At 45.9% G+C, this 22,806-nt stretch overlaps 1 protein-coding gene across 1 annotated transcript in view; it reads left to right on the plus strand.

The window, feature by feature from the left end:
* LOC149447648 (adhesion G protein-coupled receptor F5-like) overlaps positions 1-22,806 on the plus strand; it is a 123,498-nt gene that overhangs the window by 65,356 nt on the left and 35,336 nt on the right. Inside the window, exon 11 of the mRNA XM_089652273.1 lies at positions 10,792-10,991. Coding sequence (XP_089508399.1) covers positions 10,792-10,991 — 200 coding nt within the window. The remainder of the gene's footprint in view (positions 1-10,791; positions 10,992-22,806) is intronic.

Consider the following 22,806-nt stretch of genomic DNA (forward strand, 5'->3'; position numbering starts at 1 on the left):
CCTGCAGCCTCTGGTTTGTTTATTCATACCTCCTTGCTGCTCCGAATCAGGGTGTTTCCCATGGGTGTTTGTCTGTGCTTCTATGGGCGTCATCTGCTGTCCTCTGGGTTTTATTTTCTTCCCTTCCATCACTTCCTGTCCCACCTCCTTGTCTGCCTGTCTATATAAGATGTGCTCAGACTAGGCCACTCTGCCTGAGCAACTTCTTGTTGTTGGAGCTCCCATGTGTTTCTGTTGTGAATCCTGTGTTGTCTGTGTACCGACCCCGGCTTCGTTCCTGACCTTGCTTGTTTTCCGCCTGTCCTGACCTCGGCTGGCCCACTGGATTCCCTGTGTATTCTCCTGTTGTACCCTGCTCCCGCTAGCAGTCTCCTCCATCTCAGCTGGGTGTACCTGGGGGCAGCGACCTGGTCCCAGCCTGCTGCAAGTCCATCCCCACCATCAGGGGCCCTGGTGAACAAGCAGGCTGAGGCTTAGACTCTGCATCCTGGGGAACCCCAAGCTGTGGATCTATAGAGCTCACTACACATATATTGTAGACACCTTTGTCCAGTCAAACCCTGAGTCCATGTCATATCCCAAAATTCCATCAATTATTAATTTCATGTTCTGCTGTGAATACTGTTTGTCTCGCGTGGCTCTCTTCCCCTCCTCCTTCTACCCCTCCCTTCTCCCTTTCTGTATTATCAGGACTCTGTGTTTTTCTGCCTGAACTAAGGGAGATTGTGATAGTCTGTCTGTCCTTGAAGATCTGAGGAGAAAAAAAAATCATCCTCTCTTTTAGGCAAAGCTGAATATACTTTTGTATAACTTGACGGTGGAGGGGTAAAAAGTGGAGATCTAAGTTAGTGTGCTCCGCAGTGTGACCACCAGTGAAAACCTGCTGCTTTCAGATATTGTATCAATACCGTTGATACATACTCCTTGTGAGTTAACCTAGACAATTCAGGATATATTGTCTTTTTTTCCCAGCAATATCACTTAACACTTTATGCTTAAGCTTAATGTTTGGGTAGAGATCTCTCACCTTAGATATACCCATCTTTGACGCAAAAACAGCTGTTAGGCAAAGCAATAACTATTACCGTGTCAGTCTCTGAAGCGGAGAGGCTGTAATGCCGACAAAGCCTTCTCAACATTTCAGGAGTTTAACACTTAAAAGTATGGACCTTGTAATATCCCTATACTGTAACACAAATTACTACTTAACAGTTTAACATACAGCAAATAAGCACTTATACTTCTAAAATGGCAAAATAAACACAGACTTCTGTGAATTCACAATTATACCTGCCTAGGCAATTTTTCCCCAGAGGTTCCCAAAACCTCTGAATTCCCTTTGAGGACCCATCTCAAAGACTCTCCGTGAGATCCAACAATCTGAAATGGAAACTTGGGCTACTATCCCTGGGTTTTAAAGGGGGACAATCCAGGTAAAACTAAGACTGGCTAAGTTTATCTGACCGGCCACACCTTTAATCCCACTTCTCGACACCAGATTGCAAGGATTCAACCTATGTCTGTAACTCTGTCCTCTTTATTTTCACCCTCAGACCTGGGAGAAATAAAGCTCCGGACACCGTAGTGTGCAAGCTAAATCTATGAAAGTTTAATGCATGACAACAATGGTTATACAGAACTCAGTATGCATTGCTTAATCTCAGGATGACCAATGAAACATTCCATTCTTATCAATATAGTTACGTGATGAACAGAAACTGCAAATAGTTGAGGGATACCATATAAGGTAGTTCCATTTACAGAAATTAAACTAATCTAAGGAAACGAGAGAGAAGTTACAAAATTGAAACTGTTCACACATCTAGAAATGGAGGCATTATACAAAATGGATGCCAGTTAATAAGACATATTTCCTTACACCCCCTGTTTAAAATCTGCATCTGTCAGCCGATGACAGATCTGTGTACCAGCCTGTTGCCAGTACCATGTGACCAAGCACAGCAGGTCACATGAAAATTGTAAACAATGGATGGCTTCCTTTTATGCCATCTATTGTATACAATTGTGTCATTAACTGTGACTGGTCACAGTGATCACATGTAGACTGTGCCAAACACAGCCCATCTGTGTCATGTGATTAGCTGTGGCCAATCATAGTTAATCACAGCAAAAAATCTGAACGAATCAGATTCATTCAATTAAATGCTTGCTTATAGCAAAGGCATTATTTGCTATATCAATCATAATGTGTAAAAAAAAAAATACTGATCACTTCCTCAGAGTAGTACAAATTACTATGGTAATATTATACTACTCTGCTCACAGTATGTTATGAAAAAAAACTTTAAAAAAAGAAAACAATTAATAAAAAATAAATGAATGAATAAATTGAAAAAAAAAATATTTTTATTTTTCGCACTGTCACAAGTCAGTGTCCGTGATCACTGCCGCACCAGTTATATGATGATGATGTTTTTTTTAATTTCCTTATTTTCCAAAAAATTATGACAAAAAAAATTACAGCTTCAAAAAACTCACCATGCCTCAAAATGTCTACTTTGCAAAAAGGGGCCGTTTTTGAGATGTCTGTACTGTCCTGACATTTTTGGGCCTCAAGAAATTAGACTGGTCATCAGTACTTCAGGATTGATCAAAGTGCTGATATATACCATAGTTTGTGAATTCTATAACTTTCTTACAGACTAAATAATAAATACTGATTTGGGTTATTTTCACCAAAGAAACCAAGAAAACATGTTTTTTTTTCAAGATTTTTGGTCTTTTTTCATTATTTAGCAAGTAATAAAACCACCAAATTAAATACCACGAAAAAAAAGCTCTAGTTGTATGAACAAAATTATGAAAATTTGTTTGGGTACGTATTGCATGACTGCGCAATTGTCATTCAAAATGAGAGAGTGCTGAAAGCTGAAAATTGGCCTGGGCAGGAAGGGGGTAAAAGTGCCCGGTATTGAAGTGGTTAAGGAACTTCCACCTTTTGCATCCACGAAGATCTGAATTCTGGTAGTGCACCAACTTGGGCCCCACAGAGCGCACAGAAGATCTTTCACTGCAATCAAAGGGACACTGACCTTTCTTATTAAAGAGCTCTTTCTTTGCCTGAGAATTGAACCATGTCAACAGCCTCTGAGAGCCCAAAGTGAGCTAGCCTTACTCATTGGTAGTTTCTCTGCTCACTGATAAAAGAAACATTTTAGGGCTGAGGCTATTGGTTAAATTCTGAATTGCAGGACATCTAGAACTGATTGAGATTTTTTTTTTGCTGTGTGTATTGACTTATGCTTAAAGAGCGATACCTGTTGTTATGCGCACACATATTGCTTTGTTTCTTTACTGTGCTTTCATTTAACTTTGATATACACAAAATTTGAGTTCTCTCTAAACTTTATGTGAGTCTGTTTTTTGGTAACAACCTGTCAGGGCTCCAGGTATGACCAGAGATGTGTGGACTGACACAGGGAAATGCAGGCTTCAGGTATAGTATAAACAATACAATTTATTAAAGACTAAACAATACATAAACACAGTGCAAGACTAAACATAAACACAGTGCAAACAAACCAAACCTCCAACAGATAACAATAAGAACTATACTAAACGTAGTCGGGCAGGCCGGGTCGGTAGCAAACGGGCAGGCAAGGTACAAGGAGCAGGTGGAAGAGTAGTCAGGAATAGCCGAGGTCAGGACAGGCGGAGTTCGTTCAGAGTCAGGATCAAACCAGGATCAGGATCAGGCAGGAAGCAGACAGGCTGCAGGTACAGGGGCTCATGGGAAACATACACCAAGGCCCTGATCTTAGGCCTGGTCCTGCTTAAATACACCTCCTCCAATCAGCCTCAGGTGATGGCCTGATTGCAGGAGTGAGATTCTGGCTGCTGAGAGCACGCGCTGGCCAGCCTTGGTACTGCAGCCCACAAGGCAGGTGAGTCCCACCACCATTGGCGAGTCCATTCCTGACACAATCAGAGGGTTTTCCATGGCCAGAAGTGTACAGTGGTGTCAGCAGGAGTTGAGTTTGCAGAGTGGGGTCAAAAATGACAGGGAGCCCGAAAATAACTTAGTGACTCCTAAGGGGGTAGTGCTATATTAGTAAATGAATGGGAGCTCTGCTGACTTCCATCATCCAATCACGTGCAAACAAAAATGCTGCTTTTTTTAAATTTTCCTTGCATGTGATTGCGTATTCTTAATAAAGTGAACTTTTACCTCATTTTCTAAGATCTCTGGAGCAACTGCACTTGCAAAAGTGCACAGTCTATTTGCCTATAGTATATTAACTCCCTATTGTGGGACCTGCATTTTAACACACTGGATAAATGCAGGTCTTCCTAGGACACATAGAAAACAATCTATGTGTCCAGTTCGCAATGCAATGCACCCCAGAGCTGCAATTTAGTAAGCTGTGCTAAAAAGCAGAATTGCATGTTGCTGTACAGCAGCGCAAAGCACCATGCTGGTATACAGTTTCTTTTGCACACTGAGTTATACATCAATTGCCCCATCTCAGTGACCTCTTACATAAATTGTCCACATCAGAGTGCCCCCGTACATCAATTGCCTCATCAGAGTGATCCCTTACATAAACTGTCCACATCAGAGTGCCCCCTTATATCAACTGCCCCATCATAGTTTCCCTTTACATCAATTGCTCCCATCAGAGTGCCCCTTATATCAATTGTCCCCATCACAGTTTCCCTTTACATCCAATGTCCCAATCAGAGTCCCTCCTTTCCTCTTTTCTTCTATTGTCCTCAGCAGACTGGCTCATGGATCAATGGATGCACCCTCAGAGACCTGGGGGTGCAACTACAATCTAGAAGGGGAGGCAACCCCCCCCCAATATGGGCCTGGCAGCAGAAGACCAGAGAATTTCTATTCCCTGATCTCCCCTGCACAATGATGTTAAACCAAAAGCAAAGAACTCAGAATTTCCAGGTTCAAAGCTGTCCAACCACTACCCCGGAAAAAACAGATTGAGCACAGTTTATACTCAATCTGCTCAGTGCAGGTGTGAAACTAGATAGAAACCTGATGTCTCCTTAAAGAGAACCTATTATTTGTAGTATGATATGACATAGGTGGTTTGTCAGCCCTCTTTTGGTAGCAATACATTTGAGTAAAATAAAAAATAAAAAGTTTACATTTTTAAACCCTCCCCCACTAATAATTGTATAACACATACACTATATTGTCAAAAATATTGGGACGCCTGCCTTTACACACACATGAGCTTTAATAGCATCCCAGTTTTAGTACGTAGGGTGAAATATTGAGTTGGCCAACCCTTTGCAGCTATAAAAGCTTCAGATCTTCTGGGAAGGCTGTCCACAAAGTTTAGAGGTGTGTCTATGGGAATGTTTGACCATTCTTCCAGAAGCACATTTGTGCGGTCAAGCACTGATGTCGGACGAGAAGACCTGGCCCGCAGTCTCTGTTCTAATTCATCCCAAATGTGTTCTATCAAGTTGAGGTTAGGACTCTGTGCAGGCCAGTCAAGTTCCTCCAACCCAAACTTGCTCATCCATGTCTTTATGGACCTTGCTTTGTGCACTGGTGCACGGTCATGTAGGAACAGGAAGGGGCTATCCTCAAACTGTTCCCACAAAGTTGGGAGCATGATATTGTCCATAAGTCTTGGTATGCTGACACCTTAAGAGTTTCCTTCACTGGAACTAAGGGGCCAAGCCCAGCCTCTGAAAAACAACCCCACACCATAATCCCCCCTTCACCAAACTGTACACTTGGCACAGTGCAGTCAGGCAAGTACCGTTCTCCTGGCAACTGCCAAACCCAGACATGTCCATCGGATTGCCAGACAGGCATTGCACTTGGTTATGTAAGGCTTGGATGCAGCTGCTCAGTCATGTAAACCAATTCCATGAAGCTCTCTACACACTGTTGTGCTAATCTGAAGGCTACATAGCATTTGGAGGTCTTTAGCTATTGACTCTGCAGACAGTTGGTGACTTCTGCGCACCGTGCACTTCAGCATGCGCTGACCCCGCTCTGTCATTTGATATGGCCTACCACTTCATGGCTGAGTTGCTGTTGTTCCCAGTTGCTTCTACTTTGCTATAATACCACTAACAGTTGACCATGGAATATTTAGTAGCACAGAAATTTCACGGATGGACTTACTTATGCAGGCCATAGATGGGTCGAAAAACGGCAGATTTTTCTTTTAAAAAACGAAAAATCGGTCGTTCAAGCGGCCGACGTTACCATCAATGGTAAAAAAATCGGCCAATTTTCATCCCGTCTACAGCCGGCAAAAGTGTCCTTGCAGAGAGCTCCGCTATTTCTGACAGTTCTCTGACAGTTCCTTGACAATTACAGAGGTTGCAACATTGTATCTATTTGTTTCCATTTAGGATACAGATGTTTTTATTCGGAAACAAATAGATACAATGTTGCAACCTCTGTAAATGTCAAGGAACTGTCAGAGAACTGTCAAAGAAATAGCGGAGCTCTCTGCAGGGACACTTTTTGCTGGACTGGAATTCCTCTTATTTTCATCCTACTTCTTCTTCTTCTTCTTCTTCATCCTCATCCTCTTCTTCTTGTTCTTCTTCTTCTTCATCCTCATCCTCTTCTTCTTCTTCTTCATCCTCATCCTCTTCTTCTTCATCCTCATCCTCTTCTTCTTCTTCTTCATCCTCATCCTCTTCTTCTTCTTCTTCTTCTTCTTCATCCTCATCCTCATCCCCTTCTTCTTCATCATCCTCACCCTCTTCTTCTTCTTCTTCTTCTTCATCCTCATCCTCTTCTTCTTCATCATCCTCACCCTCTTCTTCTTCTTCTTCATCCTCATCCTCTTCTTCATCCTCATCCTCTTCTTCTTCTCCTCCTTCTTCTTCTTCTTCATCCTCATCCTCATCCTCTTCACCCTCATCCTCTTCTTCTTCTTCATCCTCATCCTCTTCTTCTTCTTCTTCTTCATCCTCATCCTCTTCTTCTTCTTCTTCATCCTCTTCTTCTTCATCCTCATCCTCTTCCTATTCTTCTTCTTCATCCTCATCCTCTTCTTCATCCTCACCCTCTTCTTATTCTCCTTCTTCTTCTTCATCCTCATCCTCTTCTTCTTCTTCATCCTCATCCTCTTCTTCTTCTTCTTCTTCTTCATCCTCTTCTTCTTCCTCTTCTTCATTCTCTTCTTCATCCTCTTCCTCTTCTTTTTCTGCTTTTTGTCTTCCTCTTGCAGGTCACTGCTCATGCGCAGATTTTTTATCGGTAAAAAATCGGCCGATTTGCCCACTAATTGCTGCGAAAATCGGCCGATTTTTTTCCAACTTTACCAAAAAAAAAAACGGCCAAAATACCGAAAAACGGCCGAACAAAGAGCCCACTAACGATCAGAAAATCGGCTGATTTTATTTTCGGCCGAAAAATCGGCCGATTTTCGACCCATCTATGGCCTGCATTAGTTCCTGAGAGCGACCCATTCTTTCACAAATGTTTGTAGTAGCAGTCTACATGCCTAGGTGCTTGATTTTATACACCTGTGGCCATGGAGGTGATTGGAACACCTGAATCCAATGATTTGGAGGGATGTCCCAATACTTTTGGCAATATAGTGTACTTGGTATAATTGCAAATGAGAGGAATAATTTTGAACCATTATGTATTCTTACCAACAAAATGTTCAGCTGCAAAGACTTTAAAAAGTTCACCTATGGTCATGTTTGGGTATCACAGTTTTTCACCTGAACCGAATGAAAATAGCACCAGTAACTTGCTCCTGTCAGATGCACCAGCCAGTTCAAAAACTGCTGCTGGGTCAGGAGCAAGAGCACACCAAGCCTGACAATAAACCACACAACAATATAGCCCCTATGATTAAGCCCTATAGGAGTGAAAGATGTTAGAAGGTCTTTACTAATGGCTGGAGAGTCTGTTGAAGCCTTTTTGAGATAATTTGTTTTTCATTTACAATATTGGTCTTTGGCCCTGGGAAAAATTTCCAGTTTTTTACAGACAATTGCAATTTTGAGGTTTGAAATATTTTCCCATTTTTAGTATCTATTTACTTGTCCTTGTCTTTTATATTTTAAATACTGAGGATTATTTTTTGTTTGTGTGCATTAAATTAATTTTAGTGTATTTTTTACCAGGGCTTTTTTGTCAGAGAATAGGTGCAGGAAAGTGGTGTGTTGCGAGTCATAGGGTGGGCGTGGACAAATTTCACTAACATTGGGGGGGTCTTATAGGGGCATTGTAAAAAAAGCTGGAGTGTTTGACAGTGTAGTAGGGTTCGGGAGTGCACAACACATAGACTGTTGATTTACGAAAGACACATAGACTTTTAAGTGCAGTTGCTCCAGAGTAAATGAGGTGAAGCTTCACTTTGCAAAAAAACCCAATCGCATGCAAGAAAAATAAAAAAAAACAGCATTTTTGCTTGCTTTGAATGGACGATGGAAGTTAGATGGAAGCAGCACATTCGCTCATTTACTAAGCTCCTCCGCAACTGCATTTGCAATGTGCACAGTCTGTTTACCTTTATCAACCCCATAGAGTGCAGGGTTCAGGAATGTATATCTTGCCGTCCAGCTTACATCCATAAATGACACTCCCCAAATTCTTCCCAAATCTCCCTTCCCTCCAGTACACAGTGAAAATCTTGTCTAGTCAAAAATTTTTCCCCCTAAAAAGTAACACCCATTATTCACCTTTGCATACCCTGTCCACTACTCACCTCTAAACCCCTTCATCCACACCCCACCTCTGCATCCCCCTATCTGCAATCCATTTCTGCAGTCCCGTCTGCAGCTTACCTCTGCACCCCATGTCAAGAGCTCACTTCTGTACCCCTTCATTCGCAGCTCATCTCTACACCCCCTTATCTGGAGCCTACCTCTGCACCCCATCCAAAACTTACCTCTGCATCCCCAAACCACAATTCATCTTTGCATCCACCGTCCACAACTCACCTCTATACCTCCTGCCGCAGTTCACTTTTGCACCGTCTGACTGCAACTAACCTCTGCACACTTTCCCCCTTCCACAGCTCACCTCTGCACCCATTCCACAACTCCACAAGCTGCGCACCTCCCACCATAGCTAATCTCTGTCCACAGCTAACTTTTGTACCTTTTTTCTCTGCAACACCCTCCATTCTGTATTCTTCCACAGATACCTCTGTATCCCCCTTCCACTTAGTATATATGAAAACACTCCTGCTCAGCTCTGACCTCTGCATCTTCACACCCCCACCTGTGCACACTTCTCCCCTCCACTGCCCTCATCTGCTTACCTCTACCAAAAAAAAAAAAAAAACTGTCAGCAGCCGACCCTTCTCTAGTACCTTCCACTGCTATGTCTTACACTTCAACACAGTGCACTGTTTGCACATCCATCTGCAGCTCTGGCCAGCTAGATCATCCAGCGGGTAGTTGACATCCGGGCAATAGCCTGCAGCACAACACCGCTGCACCCCATCCTGCCCATAAACACGTCACCCAGGCTCTAAGTGCAGAGGAAGAGTGGGTTTTGTAAGAGCTGCTGGGATAGGTGCATTATCACTTGTAAACACAGAAGCTGGGCTTCTGTGTTTACAAGTGACAGTGGATAGCGGTGACCCCAGGGCTAGGGCCATAGAATAGAGTTTGATCAACAGTTGCTCTAACATAGAGCAACATAAAACATACAATTGGCATAATTTAATTCTATAGTCTCTCAGTTTTCAGAAAATATGCAATGTTTTGGGGGTTACATAATTTTCAGTGCTTCCACCACTCCCCCAGGTAGTATGTATGCTTTTTCTTGCACTCATCTTTTACTAAAAATGTTGGGACAGGCATATGACACCACAGAGTCCTCTTCGTCTTTGTCTCTTTTCTGGGCTGGATTGTTTTCAGTAGAGCATCATTACACAATTTATGCAGGGCACTATGGCACACTCCCTCAGTGGGTAGACCCTGACATCCTACACTCACTGTATGTTCTTAGTCTTATGGACTAATTGACATTGGGTGACATTTGACCTGGAAGGCTGAGGACATCTTGTGGTGAAAAAATTATGTGGGGATAAACTCCAAAGAGAAGCTGAGCATCTACTGATTTACAGCCTGTAGCTTGTCACTCGGATTCTGGCCACACCCAGTCCTGCCTACTGTTTTCTCCATTAACACAGCTGTCTCTGTAACTCCCACTGTGAGCTGCAGTGTCTGGAAGGGGGGGTTTATGAGACACAAATGTAGGAATATTTGGCTAACTCAATGAAAGTAAAAATTTTTTTTTAATTGTTTGTGCCTCTTGAAATATGTATTAAAGGATCTGAGACTTATTTTGACTACCACACAGGAGCCTTTAGTTATATTTTAATTCAATTAATAATCCATAGAGTTTTAAAATTTGCATACAATTACTATGATACTGTATCATTAGAAGAATGACCTTTTAGCTGTGGTTAGAAACTGGGAGGGGGGGGGGGGCACGGAATAATAGCTCTACTCTGGGGCACCACCTCACGTATCTATGACCCAGGATCAGACATATTGGTGGACATAGGTGCATGGTCACATCCATACCTTTATGGCATAATCTGTATTACTGCTTTGCCCAGATCAAGACAGAAGATCTTTAAAATAAAAAAAATCTATTGCAAGGCACATCCAATCATCAGGTTGTGTACAAAGAAAAAGAGTTGCTTGTTTTGGGGTTTTGTCTTTGTCTTGAGTGCTTTCCACACAATTAGCAGCAGGTTAGACTTACTTGGTTCAATAAATGGGGAGTGCATTGGCTCTATATTATGGTATGAAGTATTATCTGATCTATAATGAACTCATTTACATTTCTGTAATCCCCAGCACAATCAGGAAACTGCAAGGAAGACACTAACCTACAACTTCCTACAACTCCCAATGATTATACATATAAAGTGACATGTCAAATGCTTAATTCAGCATGGCTGGGCACAATAGATTACAAATGCGAAGATGGGACTTGGTCCCCACCAGTAAACGGCTGCTACTCTGCAGTAGTTTTCCAGCAGCTGGTGAACGTTCAGGTAACAATGGATTATTAATACCAGGGGTTGATGAGACAACATGACTTTTATTTCCACAAAAAATGTATAGTACTTCATTGTGCACTCCACAGCAAAATTCTCTGGTACCGGTCTGACTCATTGCACTCCAGCAAAGCAGTTAGTAATATAAAAATGAATCATTGCACTCTGGGCTGCACATCGCAAACTTTCTTGTTAATGTAAATAGCCTCTGTCACTAAAGAGAGCTTTTCTTAATGCAGGCCATACATGAGTGGAATTCCAAACAAATTTTCTTTCGAAAACCGGAAATTTTGTGCATTTTGTAATCCCATGGTGCCACCATTGATTGCAAAGTTCAACCAACCAAGCCTTTAATTTCACCTCATGTTGCTACAGAAAATAATTTTTGTGGCCAAGAATTTTCTTTTCTTTCTAGGTCACAGCTCATGCTCATTTCTTTTTTTTGATACATTTCTTGTACGTTTATCTTATCATTGATTAGAAATTCGTTCATTTTTTAAAAAATTTCCAACATGCCCGATCACTGAAATTCAACGGTCGCTCAAAAATCGGCGGTTGCTGTGGCCCCTAACGGAGCGAAATTCAAATAAAAATTCTTGGAAAAGATTTTTGAAAGAAAATGATTTAAAAATTCGACCCATGTATGGCTAGCTTAAAAATGTAGAGACTTACACATGAAGCTGTTTTGTACACTGATTACACTTGTACACGCACCAAATGTATATGAGAAGTCTGCAATAAAATAAAATACTACGCATTGAAAAAAAATTGACAGCTAATGTGTGAATATCAAAAAATACTTTCGATACACTATAATGGATCTGTGTGACACAGCGCTTGGTGCTATAAGTCTATCTAATCTGCAAATATGAAAAATTCATGTCAAAAATAAAATTCAAAATCAGTGACTGTCTGCTATAAAAGTAACCAAAATCTTATATCAATCAGCGTTTAGCACTATAAATATAACCACTCATTGTCCAGTATTAACTGGTTTAGCACTGATAGCACTTTATTTTTAGTATGAATTTTTGGTGTTTGCAGATTTACAGCACCAACTGCTGTGTCACACAGATTCATTTCTATGTACACACTTGTGGATTAATGCGGTATTAAATCCAAAACCAAAAATGTAATAAACTGCAGCTCACCAATTCTTAAATGTGGTGGCTGCGTTAATTTTTTTCCTTTTTTTTCACTGGGTGATCAGGTTAATAAGTCTGTTGTTTTTCATCTAAGCTCTCCAGACAAAATAGCAGATAGATGTTTGAGACCAATCACTTACCATTATCACTGACAGGAGTGCATACAATGGTCAGCAGTTATTCAATTATGTAAGACCTTTATAAGCAGTTGCTGCAAACAGTTTTTTTTTTATTTTGGGATAAAGAGTTAGCTGGGAAGGACAGATCCCCTTCTGGTTTTTTTTAGTGGACCAGATCAGATCAGACCTGTAGGCAGATGCAGTGTTAATTCTGCACTGCAGGTGACACTCAAACTGCAGCGGCATTGCAGAGGAAGAGGAAGTCAAGAGGAACTTACTCCTTTATTGTTTTCTTGGTCACTGGGAAGCAATATGATTCAATATCACTGCCCCATGTGACTCTGGTGGCCATCTTGGGTCAGGCAGAGTCTATTTAAGACTCTGGTTCCTGAGTTTGGTGAGCATTTTGTGAATGGACAGTGTAGGTACAGATTACCCACTTGTCAGGGAAAGCGAATAGTGGCAGGGAAAGGTTCCAGATGAGTAGGGATAGGACAGGGACACGATAGCCTCTCCAGGAATCCTCCCAGTTGGACACAGACTCACCAGGCCACATTCCACTATCTGAGAAAGACGCTGTCAGCGCATCAGGGTCCACTCTGCTTTGCATTGCCACACAGAACTGTTAGTGTTCCCAACCGGGTGCCTTCCCACTGGGATGTTTGTGATTTGAGCCATTTCTACAATACAAGTGTTGGTATCTGCAACTAGACCTAGTGTGATTACTGTCACCGCACTATGCTTTACCCACCCACACTTGGCAGCAGTTGACAGGATATGTCCCTTCTTGCAGAAGGAGCAGGGTCCATCATGGCACTATTAGGATCGGCGTTGGCTCTAGTACTTAAGTGTAATGGCTAAATTATTCCCCTGGCTGAGTGGAAGGAAAGACTAGAAAGTGTTGTGTGGCTATATCAGGTTCCTGCGCAGCTGATTGTGGAGCTGACTATTAACACCTTAGAGGATGATGCCTGCCAAGCGGTGATGGCATTGCTGGAGGAGGAACAGGCCACACTGGAACAGGTTGTGTCACATTTGAAGGGCCTGTTTTGAGAGCATGCAATAGCCCCAGAGTTGAGGAAAAGATTCTTTGTCCAGAGACAGCAGGTGAATAAGAGTCTCATTCATTTTGTAGTAGCACTGCAAAACCTCTGCGAGTGCTTGGAAAAGAGGGGTGTGTGTGACTGTGCCAATATTACTGCATTAGATTATCTGCTAAGAGACCAGTTCATAGTGAGATTGACATGCAGCCCAGTCAGGAGAGCCCCATAATAGCAAATCAGGACACAACCCACTATCTTCTTCCATGACACTGTGGTGGATGCAGTTGCGTGACAGCAAGAAGATGCGGAAGCAACGGTGGCAGTGACAAAAAAGTATGAACCAATGAATCTAAAAGAGGAGGCCTTAGCCTCTTTACCCCTGTCAGTCCTTGACAGAAAATTTTGGAAATAAAACACCCTAACATATTTTCTAAGAGTCTTTTGAAAATACCATTTTTTTGCCACAAATTTTTGAAAAATGTGCAAAGAAAATGGAAATGTATTTTTTTTACACAAAGTTGTCAATTTATAAGTAGAGATGAGCGAATCGAAGTAGGCGAAGTGGAATTCGTTTCGAATATTGGAAAATTTTCGATTCGCGCCGAATCCGAAAAATATCATACTTCGGATGCGCGAATCGAAATTTTTCCTAAAATGGCGGCGACATGTGCGGCGACGGAGTGGGGATGTCTGGGAAGACGCGCAGACAAGGCGCGCTGACCCATAATGCATTCATTAATGACATGTGATCGCATTAGCCAATCAGCAGCCAGCCAGCACTGTGTAATGGTCGAGCTATAAATGGCGGCCATTTTAGAATTCTCCATTTGCCTCCAGTCATTCAAGAGAGGCAGACCGCTCTGTATTAGGGACAGAGTTAGGGCCACAGAAACGTTACTTAGGGACAAAGAAACGTTACTTAGGGACAGAGAAACGTTACTTAGGGACAGAGAAACATTACTCAGGGACACAGAATTGTTACTGAGGGCCACAGAATCGTTACTTAGGGACAGAGAAACGTTACTTAGGGACAGAGAAACGTTACTTAGGGACAGAGAAACATTACTCAGGGACACAGAATTGTTACTGAGGGCCACAGAATCGTTACTTAGGGACACAGAAACGTTAGTTAGGGCCACAGAATTGTTACTCAGGGACAGACACAGAATTGTTACTGAGGGCCACAGAATTGTTACTGAGGGCCACAGAACCGTTACTTAGGGCCACAGAATTGTTACTCAGGGACACAGAATTGTTACTGAGGGCCACAGAACCGTTACTTAGGGCCACAGAATTGTTACTCAGGGACAGACACAGAATTGTTACTGAGGGCCACAGAATTGTTACTGAGGGCCATAGAACCGTTACTTAGGGCCACAGAAACGTTACTCAGGGAAACAGAATTGTTACTGAGGGCCACAGAACCGTTACTTAGGGCCACAGAATTGTTACTCAGGGACAGACACAGAATTGTTACTGAGGGCCACAGAATTGTTACTGAGGGCCACAGAACCGTTACTTAGGGCCACAGAAACGTTACTCAGGGACACAAAATTGTTACTGAGGGCCACAGAACTGTTACTTAGGGCCACAGAAACGTTAGTTAGGGCCACAGAATTGTTACTCAGGGACAGACACAGAATTGTTACTGAGGGCCACAGAATTGTTACTGAGGGCCACAGAACCGTTACTTAGGGCCACAGAAACATTACTCAGGGACACAGAATTGTTACTGAGGGCCACAGAACTGTTACTTAGGGCCACAGAATTGTTACTCAGGGACAGACACAGAATTGTTACTGAGGGACACAGAATTGTTACTGAGGGCCACAGAACCGTTACTTAGGGCCACAGAATTGTTACTCAGGGACACAGAATTGTTACTGAGGGCCACAGAACCGATACTTAGGGCCACAGAATTGTTACTCAGGGACAGACACAGAATTGTTACTGAGGGCCACAGAATTGTTACTGAGGGCCACAGAACCGTTACTTAGGGCCACAGAATTGTTACTCAGGGACACAGAATTGTTACTGAGGGCCACAGAACCGTTACTTAGGGCCACAGAATTGTTACTCAGGGACAGACACAGAATTGTTACTGAGGGCCACAGAATTGTTACTGAGGGCTACAGAACCGTTACTTAGGGCCACAGAAACGTTACTCAGGGACACAGAATTGTTACTGAGGGCCACAGAACCGTTACTTAGGGCCACAGAATTGTTACTCAGGGACAGACACAGAATTGTTACTGAGGGCCACAGAATTGTTACTGAGGGCCAAAGAACCGTTACTTAGGGCCACAGAAACGTTACTCAGGGACACAGAATTGTTACTGAGGGCCACAGAACTGTTACTTAGGGCCACAGAAACGTTAGTTAGGGCCACAGAATTGTTACTCAGGGACAGACACAGAATTGTTACTGAGGGACACAGAATTGTTACTTAGGGCCACAGAACCGTTACTTAGGGCCACAGAATTGTTATTGAGGGCCACAGAATTGTTACTGAGGGCCACAGAACCGTTACTTAGGGCCACAGAATTGTTACTCAGGGACACAGAATTGTTACTGAGGGCCACAGAACCGTTACTTAGGGCCACAGAATTGTTACTCAGGGACAGACACAGAATTGTTACTGAGGGCCACAGAATTGTTACTGAGGGCCACAGAATTGTTACTGAGGGCCACAGAACCGTTACTTAGGGCCACAGAAACGTTACTCAGGGACACAGAATTGTTACTGAGGGCCACAGAACTGTTACTTAGGGCCACAGAATTGTTACTCAGGGACAGACACAGAATTGTTACTGAGGGACACAGAATTGTTACTGAGGGCCACAGAATTGTTACTGAGGGCCACAGAACCGTTACTTAGGGCCACAGAAACGTTACTCAGGGACACAGAATTGTTACTGAGGGCCACAGAACCGTTACTTAGGGCCACAGAATTGTTACTCAGGGACAGACACAGAATTGTTACTGAGGGACACAGAATTGTTACTGAGGGCCACAGAACCGTTACTTAGGGCCACAGAATTGTTACTCAGGGACACAGAATTGTTACTGAGGGCCACAGAACCGTTACTTAGGGCCACAGAATTGTTACTCAGGGACAGACACAGAATTGTTACTGAGGGACACAGAATTGTTACTCAGGGCCACAGAATTGTTACTCAGGGACAGACACAGAATTGTTACTCAGGGACAGACACAGAATTGTTACTGAAGGACACAGAATTGTTACTGAGGGCCACAGAACTGTTACTTAGGGCCACAGAATTGTTACTCAGGGACACAGAATTGTTACTGAGGGCCACAGAACCGTTACTTAGGGCCACAGAATTGTTACTGAGGGCCACAGAATTGTTACTGAGGGCCACAGAACCGTTACTTAGGGCCACAGAATTGTTACTCAGGGACACAGAATTGTTACTGAGGGCCACAGAACCGTTACTTAGGGCCACAGAATTGTTACTCAGGGACAGACACAGAATTGTTACTGAGGGCCACAGAATTGTTACTGAGGGCCACAGAATTGTTACTGAGGGCCACAGAACCGTTACTTAGGGCCACAGAAACGTTACTCAGGGACACAGAATTGTTACTGAGGGCCACAGAACTGTTACTTAGGGCCACAGAATTGTTACTCAGGGACAGACACAGAATTGTTACTGAGGGACACAGAATTGTTACTGAGGGCCACAGAACCGTTACTTAGGGCCACAGAATTGTTACTCAGGGACAGACACAGAATTGTTACTGAGGGACACAGAATTGTTACTGAGGGCCACAGAACCGTTACTTAGGGCCACAGAATTGTTACTCAGGGACACAGAATTGTTACTGAGGGCCACAGAAAAGTTACTTAGGGCCACAGAATTGTTACTCAGGGACAGACACAGAATTGTTACTGAGGGACACAGAATTGTTACTCAGGGACAGACACAGAATTGTTACTGAGGGACACAGAATTGTTACTGAGGGCCACAGAACCGTTACTTAGGGCCACAGAATTGTTACTCAGGGACACAGAATTGTTACTGAGGGCCACAGAACCGTTACTTAGGGCCACAGAACCGTTACTCAGGGACAGACACAGAATTGTTACTGAGGGCCACAGAACCGTTACTCAGGGCCACAGAATTGTTACTCAGGGACAGACACAGAATTGTTACTCAGGGACACAGAATTGTTACTCAGGGCCACAGAATTGTTACTCAGGGACAGACACAGAATTGTTACTCAGGGCCACAGAATTGTTACTCAGGGCCACAGAATTGTTACTCAGGGACAGACACAGAATTGTTACTCAGGGACACAGAATTGTTACTCAGGGCCACAGAATTGTTACTCAGGGACAGACACAGAATTGTTACTCAGGGACACAGAATTGTTACTCAGGGACACAGAATCGTTGAATTAAAGAGTATGTCAGACAACATGCAGAGGAGTGGCAGAGGAGGCAATGTTTTAGGAGCGAGCAGACGTGGCAGCAGAGGAAGGGGTCGAGGCAGCACTATTCGCAGCCAGAGGCCAGTGCTCCCGGTGTCATCCAGCGGTCGTGTCTCCACCGACAACCCTGCCGTCATCGATTGGTTGGCTCGGTCGTCTTCCTCTTCCCAGGTCACCTCTGACACCTACAGCCAACGGTCGGTGGGTACCTCAGACACAACCGTTAGTTGGCATGGCCCGGGACCAAGCCCACTGAAATCCTGTGTCCTCTACCCGCCCCTGTCCTTTGGTGTTCCCTCACCAAGCGAAGTATCGCATGCTGTGGGCTCAGCCCCACTGTACAGTGAGGAAGAGCTAACAGAGGGCGGTCAGGAACGTGGGGAGACATCCGCCTTTTCAGCAGCCAGGCGAAGAAGTACTGGCGAGGAGAGTGGCTCGGTAGCCGGTCTAGAGACAGGTCTGTCTCCTGACCCAGACGCAGCCGAGGGGGCTAGTAGTGAGGCGGAGACCCTACTTGATGATGAGGAGGTTGATCGCACTTGGCAGCCTCGTCGTCATCAGGCTATTGCTTCCGCATCATCAGGAGAAGAGGGTGCCAGCTTGGCAGCGAGCAAAACAGTCGGTGGGTTGCCCAGGAGGCAGCAGGGTCGCAGCAGTGTCAGTGGAGGCAAACGGCCACGGAGTAGAGCACCAGCTCCACTGCAGCCTACCACCACGGCCAGTAGTGGTGCCGGTGTGCACGGAGGAAGTAGCAGTCAGCCAGTGAGGAGTAGCGGGGGCAAAGTTTCCTACGCGGCGGTGTGGCAATTTTTCGTCAAGCCGCCCGAGGAAGTAAACGTAGCCGTATGTCGACTATGTGGCCAGAAAGTCAAGCGTGGCCAGGGGGCCCATGTTGGGACTACAGCGTTGCTTTAGCATATGCAGCGTCGCCATTTGGTGGCCTGGGAAAACCGTGATAAAGATACGGCTGTTCTGCCTGCCCCAGCCCCCGCTCCATCACCCGCTCCGTTACTTGCTCCGTCACCCGACGTCAATCGCCCTCCATCAGCCAGTCAAGGCTCCAACACCTCTGCTGAGGGGAGTTGTCGCTCGTTGGCATCTTCTGCTCGTTCAGATGCTCCTTCTCCTGCTACTCCTCTTCACGGATTCCGTCAGCAGTCTTTCTTGGAATCCGTTTCCAAGAGACAACAGTTTGCGAGCACGCACCCGACGGTGCAAAAGCTGAACGTCCTCCTGTCCAAGTTGCTGGTGCTGCAGTCCCTCCCTTTCCAAGTGGTGGACTCAGCACCTTTCCGAGAAATGATGGCTTGTGCCGCGCCGCGGTGGAGAGTGCCAAGCCGGCATTTCTTCGCCAAAAAGGCAGTGCCAGCCCTGCATTCACATGTAGAAGAGATGGTGGGCCAGTCTTTGAGCATGTCGGTCTCTGCCAAAGTGCACGGCAGCGCCGACGTGTGGAGCTGTAACTACGGTCAGGGACAGTACATGTCATTTACGGCCCACTGGGTGAACGTGGTGCCGTCACAGCCGCACCAGCAACTTGGACAGGTCACGCCGCTTTTGCCTCCACGTTTGCACGTCCTTGGTCCACAAAAGATGTCCGCCTCTACTACCTCTTCTTCCGCCGTGTCCTCAGCCGCCACCCCCGTGCCAAGTCCCATTACCCGACCGGCATATCACATGTGCAGGGCGCAACGATGTCACGCTGTGCTGCACCTGGTATGCCTTAGCGAACGTAGTCACACAGGGGAGGAACTTCTCAGTGTAATGAACAGAAAAATCGACAGATGGCTGTCTCCGCGCAAACTGAAAATCGGAACCATGTTGACCGACAACGGAAAGAACATGGTGTCTGCTCTGCATCAAGAAAGGTTGTGCCATGCGCCATGCATGGCTCACGTGTTCAATCTGGTTGTCAAGCGGTTCCTAAAATCCACCATCCCACTGCAAGACATCCTTAAAATGTCACGTAAACTTTGCATGCATTTCAGCCATTCCTACACCGCAAAGCACACCCTCCTTGAGCTGCAGCGGCAGAACGGAATTGCACAGCATCGCCTGATCTGCGACGTTGCAACAAGGTGGAATTCAACCCTACACATGTTAGACCGCCTTTACGAACAGCGAAAGGCCATCACCGATTTCCTGATGTTAGAAGCGGATAAAGGTACTCCCCTGTGTAACTTTGATGTCAGCCATTGGCAGCTCATGCGTGACACCTGCCGCTTGCTCAGGCCCTTTGAGGAGGCCACGCTATTCGTGAGTCGGCAGGACTATGGGATGAACGACGTCATTCCTCTGTTGCACGTCCTGGAACAAATGCTGTTAACAATGGCTGGTCAGGGTGCGGTAGACGTGGCGCACAGATCTCAACGCCACATGACCCCTGTGGGGGCAGGACAGGAAGAAGAGGAGGAGGTAGAGGAGGACATTTGTGCTCAGGAATTATTGAGTGAAATGGGTGGTTTTTCCACTCAGCGGACAGGAGTGGAGGAGCAGGAGCATCTGGTAGAGGAGGAGGAGGAGGAGACAGAGGACCCAGACGCACCGTGGCAGTATGCTGTGGAGATGGAGGCAGGGAGTCCCTCGCATTCCTTGGCACAAATGGCCCATAGCATGCTCGGTTGCTTGCGTAGCGACAGCCGAATAATAACCATCAGACAGAAGGATGACTTTTGGATGTCCACCTTGTTGGACCCTCGCTACCGTTCAAAAATGGTGGCCTTTTTCACACCTGCTGAGAGGGAGGCCAAAATAACGTACTATAAAAACCACCTATGTAGTCAGTTGGTCTCTGCCTTTGTGCGTCAACGTCCATCCTCAGACACTGTGGGCCCTGTGCGCTCGCGTTCCGCTGCCATGGCAGCAGGGGAGGGGTGGGGTGGTAGGAGCAGTGGCAGCTCCACCAGCAGCGGCTGCCTCAGTCTGCAGTCGATGATGAGTAGCTTTCTTCACTAGCGCAGTGAGGAAACTACTAACCAGCAGCAGCAGCAGCAGCATCAGGTGGACCTGGAGCAGGACCTCAAACAACAGGCTTGGGCCTACTTGGACAGCACCCTGCCAACCGAGGTAGACAATCCCCTTGACTACTGGGCAACGAAACTTGACCTTTGGCCCCAACTAGCTAAATTTGCCCTTGAAAGGCTGTCATGCCCGGCCAGTAGCGTGGCATCGGAGCGCGTGTTTAGTGCGGCAGGAGGTATTGTAACTCCGCGGAGGACACGACTGTCCACCCAAAGTGTGGAGAGACTCACGTTTGTGAAAATGAATCAGGCGTGGATTAGTCTGGATTTCAAACCACCAGTTCCTGACACAACTGACTAAATCCGCCATGAATCATGCCCCTGCCATGTGCCACTTTCAGGTCTCCTCACACTGCTGGTGTGTTGAATTTTTTGACATAGGGTGCTGGCAGATTACGGGCCTCCCATAGCTGCTGCCAGGCCCCTAATCTGCCATGGGCCCCTATATACCGCCTCCTCATGCTGCTGCCAGGTCCAGAGTCTCTCATGGGTCCCTGTACGGCCTCCCATTGCTGCTGTCTCCATCGCCACACTCTGCCATGTGCCACTTTCAGGTCTCCTCACACACTGCTGGTGTGTTGAATTTTTTGACATAGGGTGCTGGCAGATTACGGGCCTCCCATAGCTGCTGCCAGGCCCCTAATCTGCCATGGGCCCCTATATACCGCCTCCTCATGCTGCTGCCAGGTCCAGAGTCTCTCATGGGTCCCTGTACGGCCTCCCATTGCTGCTGTCTCCATCGCCACACTCTGCCATGTGCCACTTTCAGGTCTCCTCACACACTGCTGGTGTGTTGAATTTTTTGACATAGGGTGCTGGCAGATTACGGGCCTCCCATAGCTGCTGCCAGGCCCCTAATCTGCCATGGGCCCCTATATACCGCCTCCTCATGCTGCTGCCAGGTCCAGAGTCTCTCATGGGTCCCTGTACGGCCTCCCATTGCTGCTGTCTCCATCGCCACACTCTGCCATGTGCCACTTTCAGGTCTCTTCACACTGCTGGTGTGTTGAATTTTTTGACATAGGGTGCTGGCAGATTACGGGCCTCCCATAGCTGCTGCCAGGCCCCTAATCTGCCATGGGCCCCTATACCGCCTCCTCATGCTGCTGCCAGGTCCAGAGTCTCTCATGGGTCCCTGTACGGCCTCCCATTGCTGCTGTCTCCATCGCCACACTCTGCCATGTGCCACTTTCAGGTCTCCTCACACACTGCTGGTGTGTTGAATTTTTTGACATAGGGTGCTGGCAGATTACGGGCCTCCCATAGCTGCTGCCAGGCCCCTAATCTGCCATGGGCCCCTATATACCGCCTCCTCATGCTGCTGCCAGGTCCAGAGTCTCTCATGGGTCCCTGTACGGCCTCCCATTGCTGCTGTCTCCATCGCCACACTCTGCCATGTGCCACTTTCAGGTCTCTTCACACTGCTGGTGTGTTGAATTTTTTGACATAGGGTGCTGGCAGATTACGGGCCTCCCATAGCTGCTGCCAGGCCCCTAATCTGCCATGGGCCCCTATATACCGCCTCCTCATGCTGCTGCCAGGTCCAGAGTCTCTCATGGGTCCCTGTACGGCCTCCCATTGCTGCTGTCTCCATCGCCACACTCTGCCATGTGCCACTTTCAGGTCTCCTCACACACTGCTGGTGTGTTGAATTTTTTGACATAGGGTGCTGGCAGATTACGGGCCTCCTATAGCTGCTGCCAGGCCCCTAATCTGCCATGGGCCCCTATATACCGCCTCCTCATGCTGCTGCCAGGTCCAGAGTCTCTCATGGGTCCCTGTACGGCCTCCCATTGCTGCTGTCTCCATCGCCACACTCTACCATGTGCCACTTTCAGGTCTCCTCACACTGCTGGTGTGTTGAATTTTTTGACATAGGGTGCTGGCAGATTACGGGCCTCCTATAGCTGCTGCCAGGCCCCTAATCTGCCATGGGCCCCTATATACCGCCTCCTCATGCTGCTGCCAAGTCCAGAGTCTCTCATGGGTCCCTGTACGGCCTCCCATTGCTGCTGTCTCCATCGCCACAC

This window comes from Staurois parvus, unplaced genomic scaffold (assembly GCF_062004578.1).
Source record: "Staurois parvus isolate SC_StPar_1 unplaced genomic scaffold, SC_StPar_1.0 ptg000678l, whole genome shotgun sequence".
NCBI lineage: Eukaryota > Metazoa > Chordata > Amphibia > Anura > Ranidae > Staurois > Staurois parvus.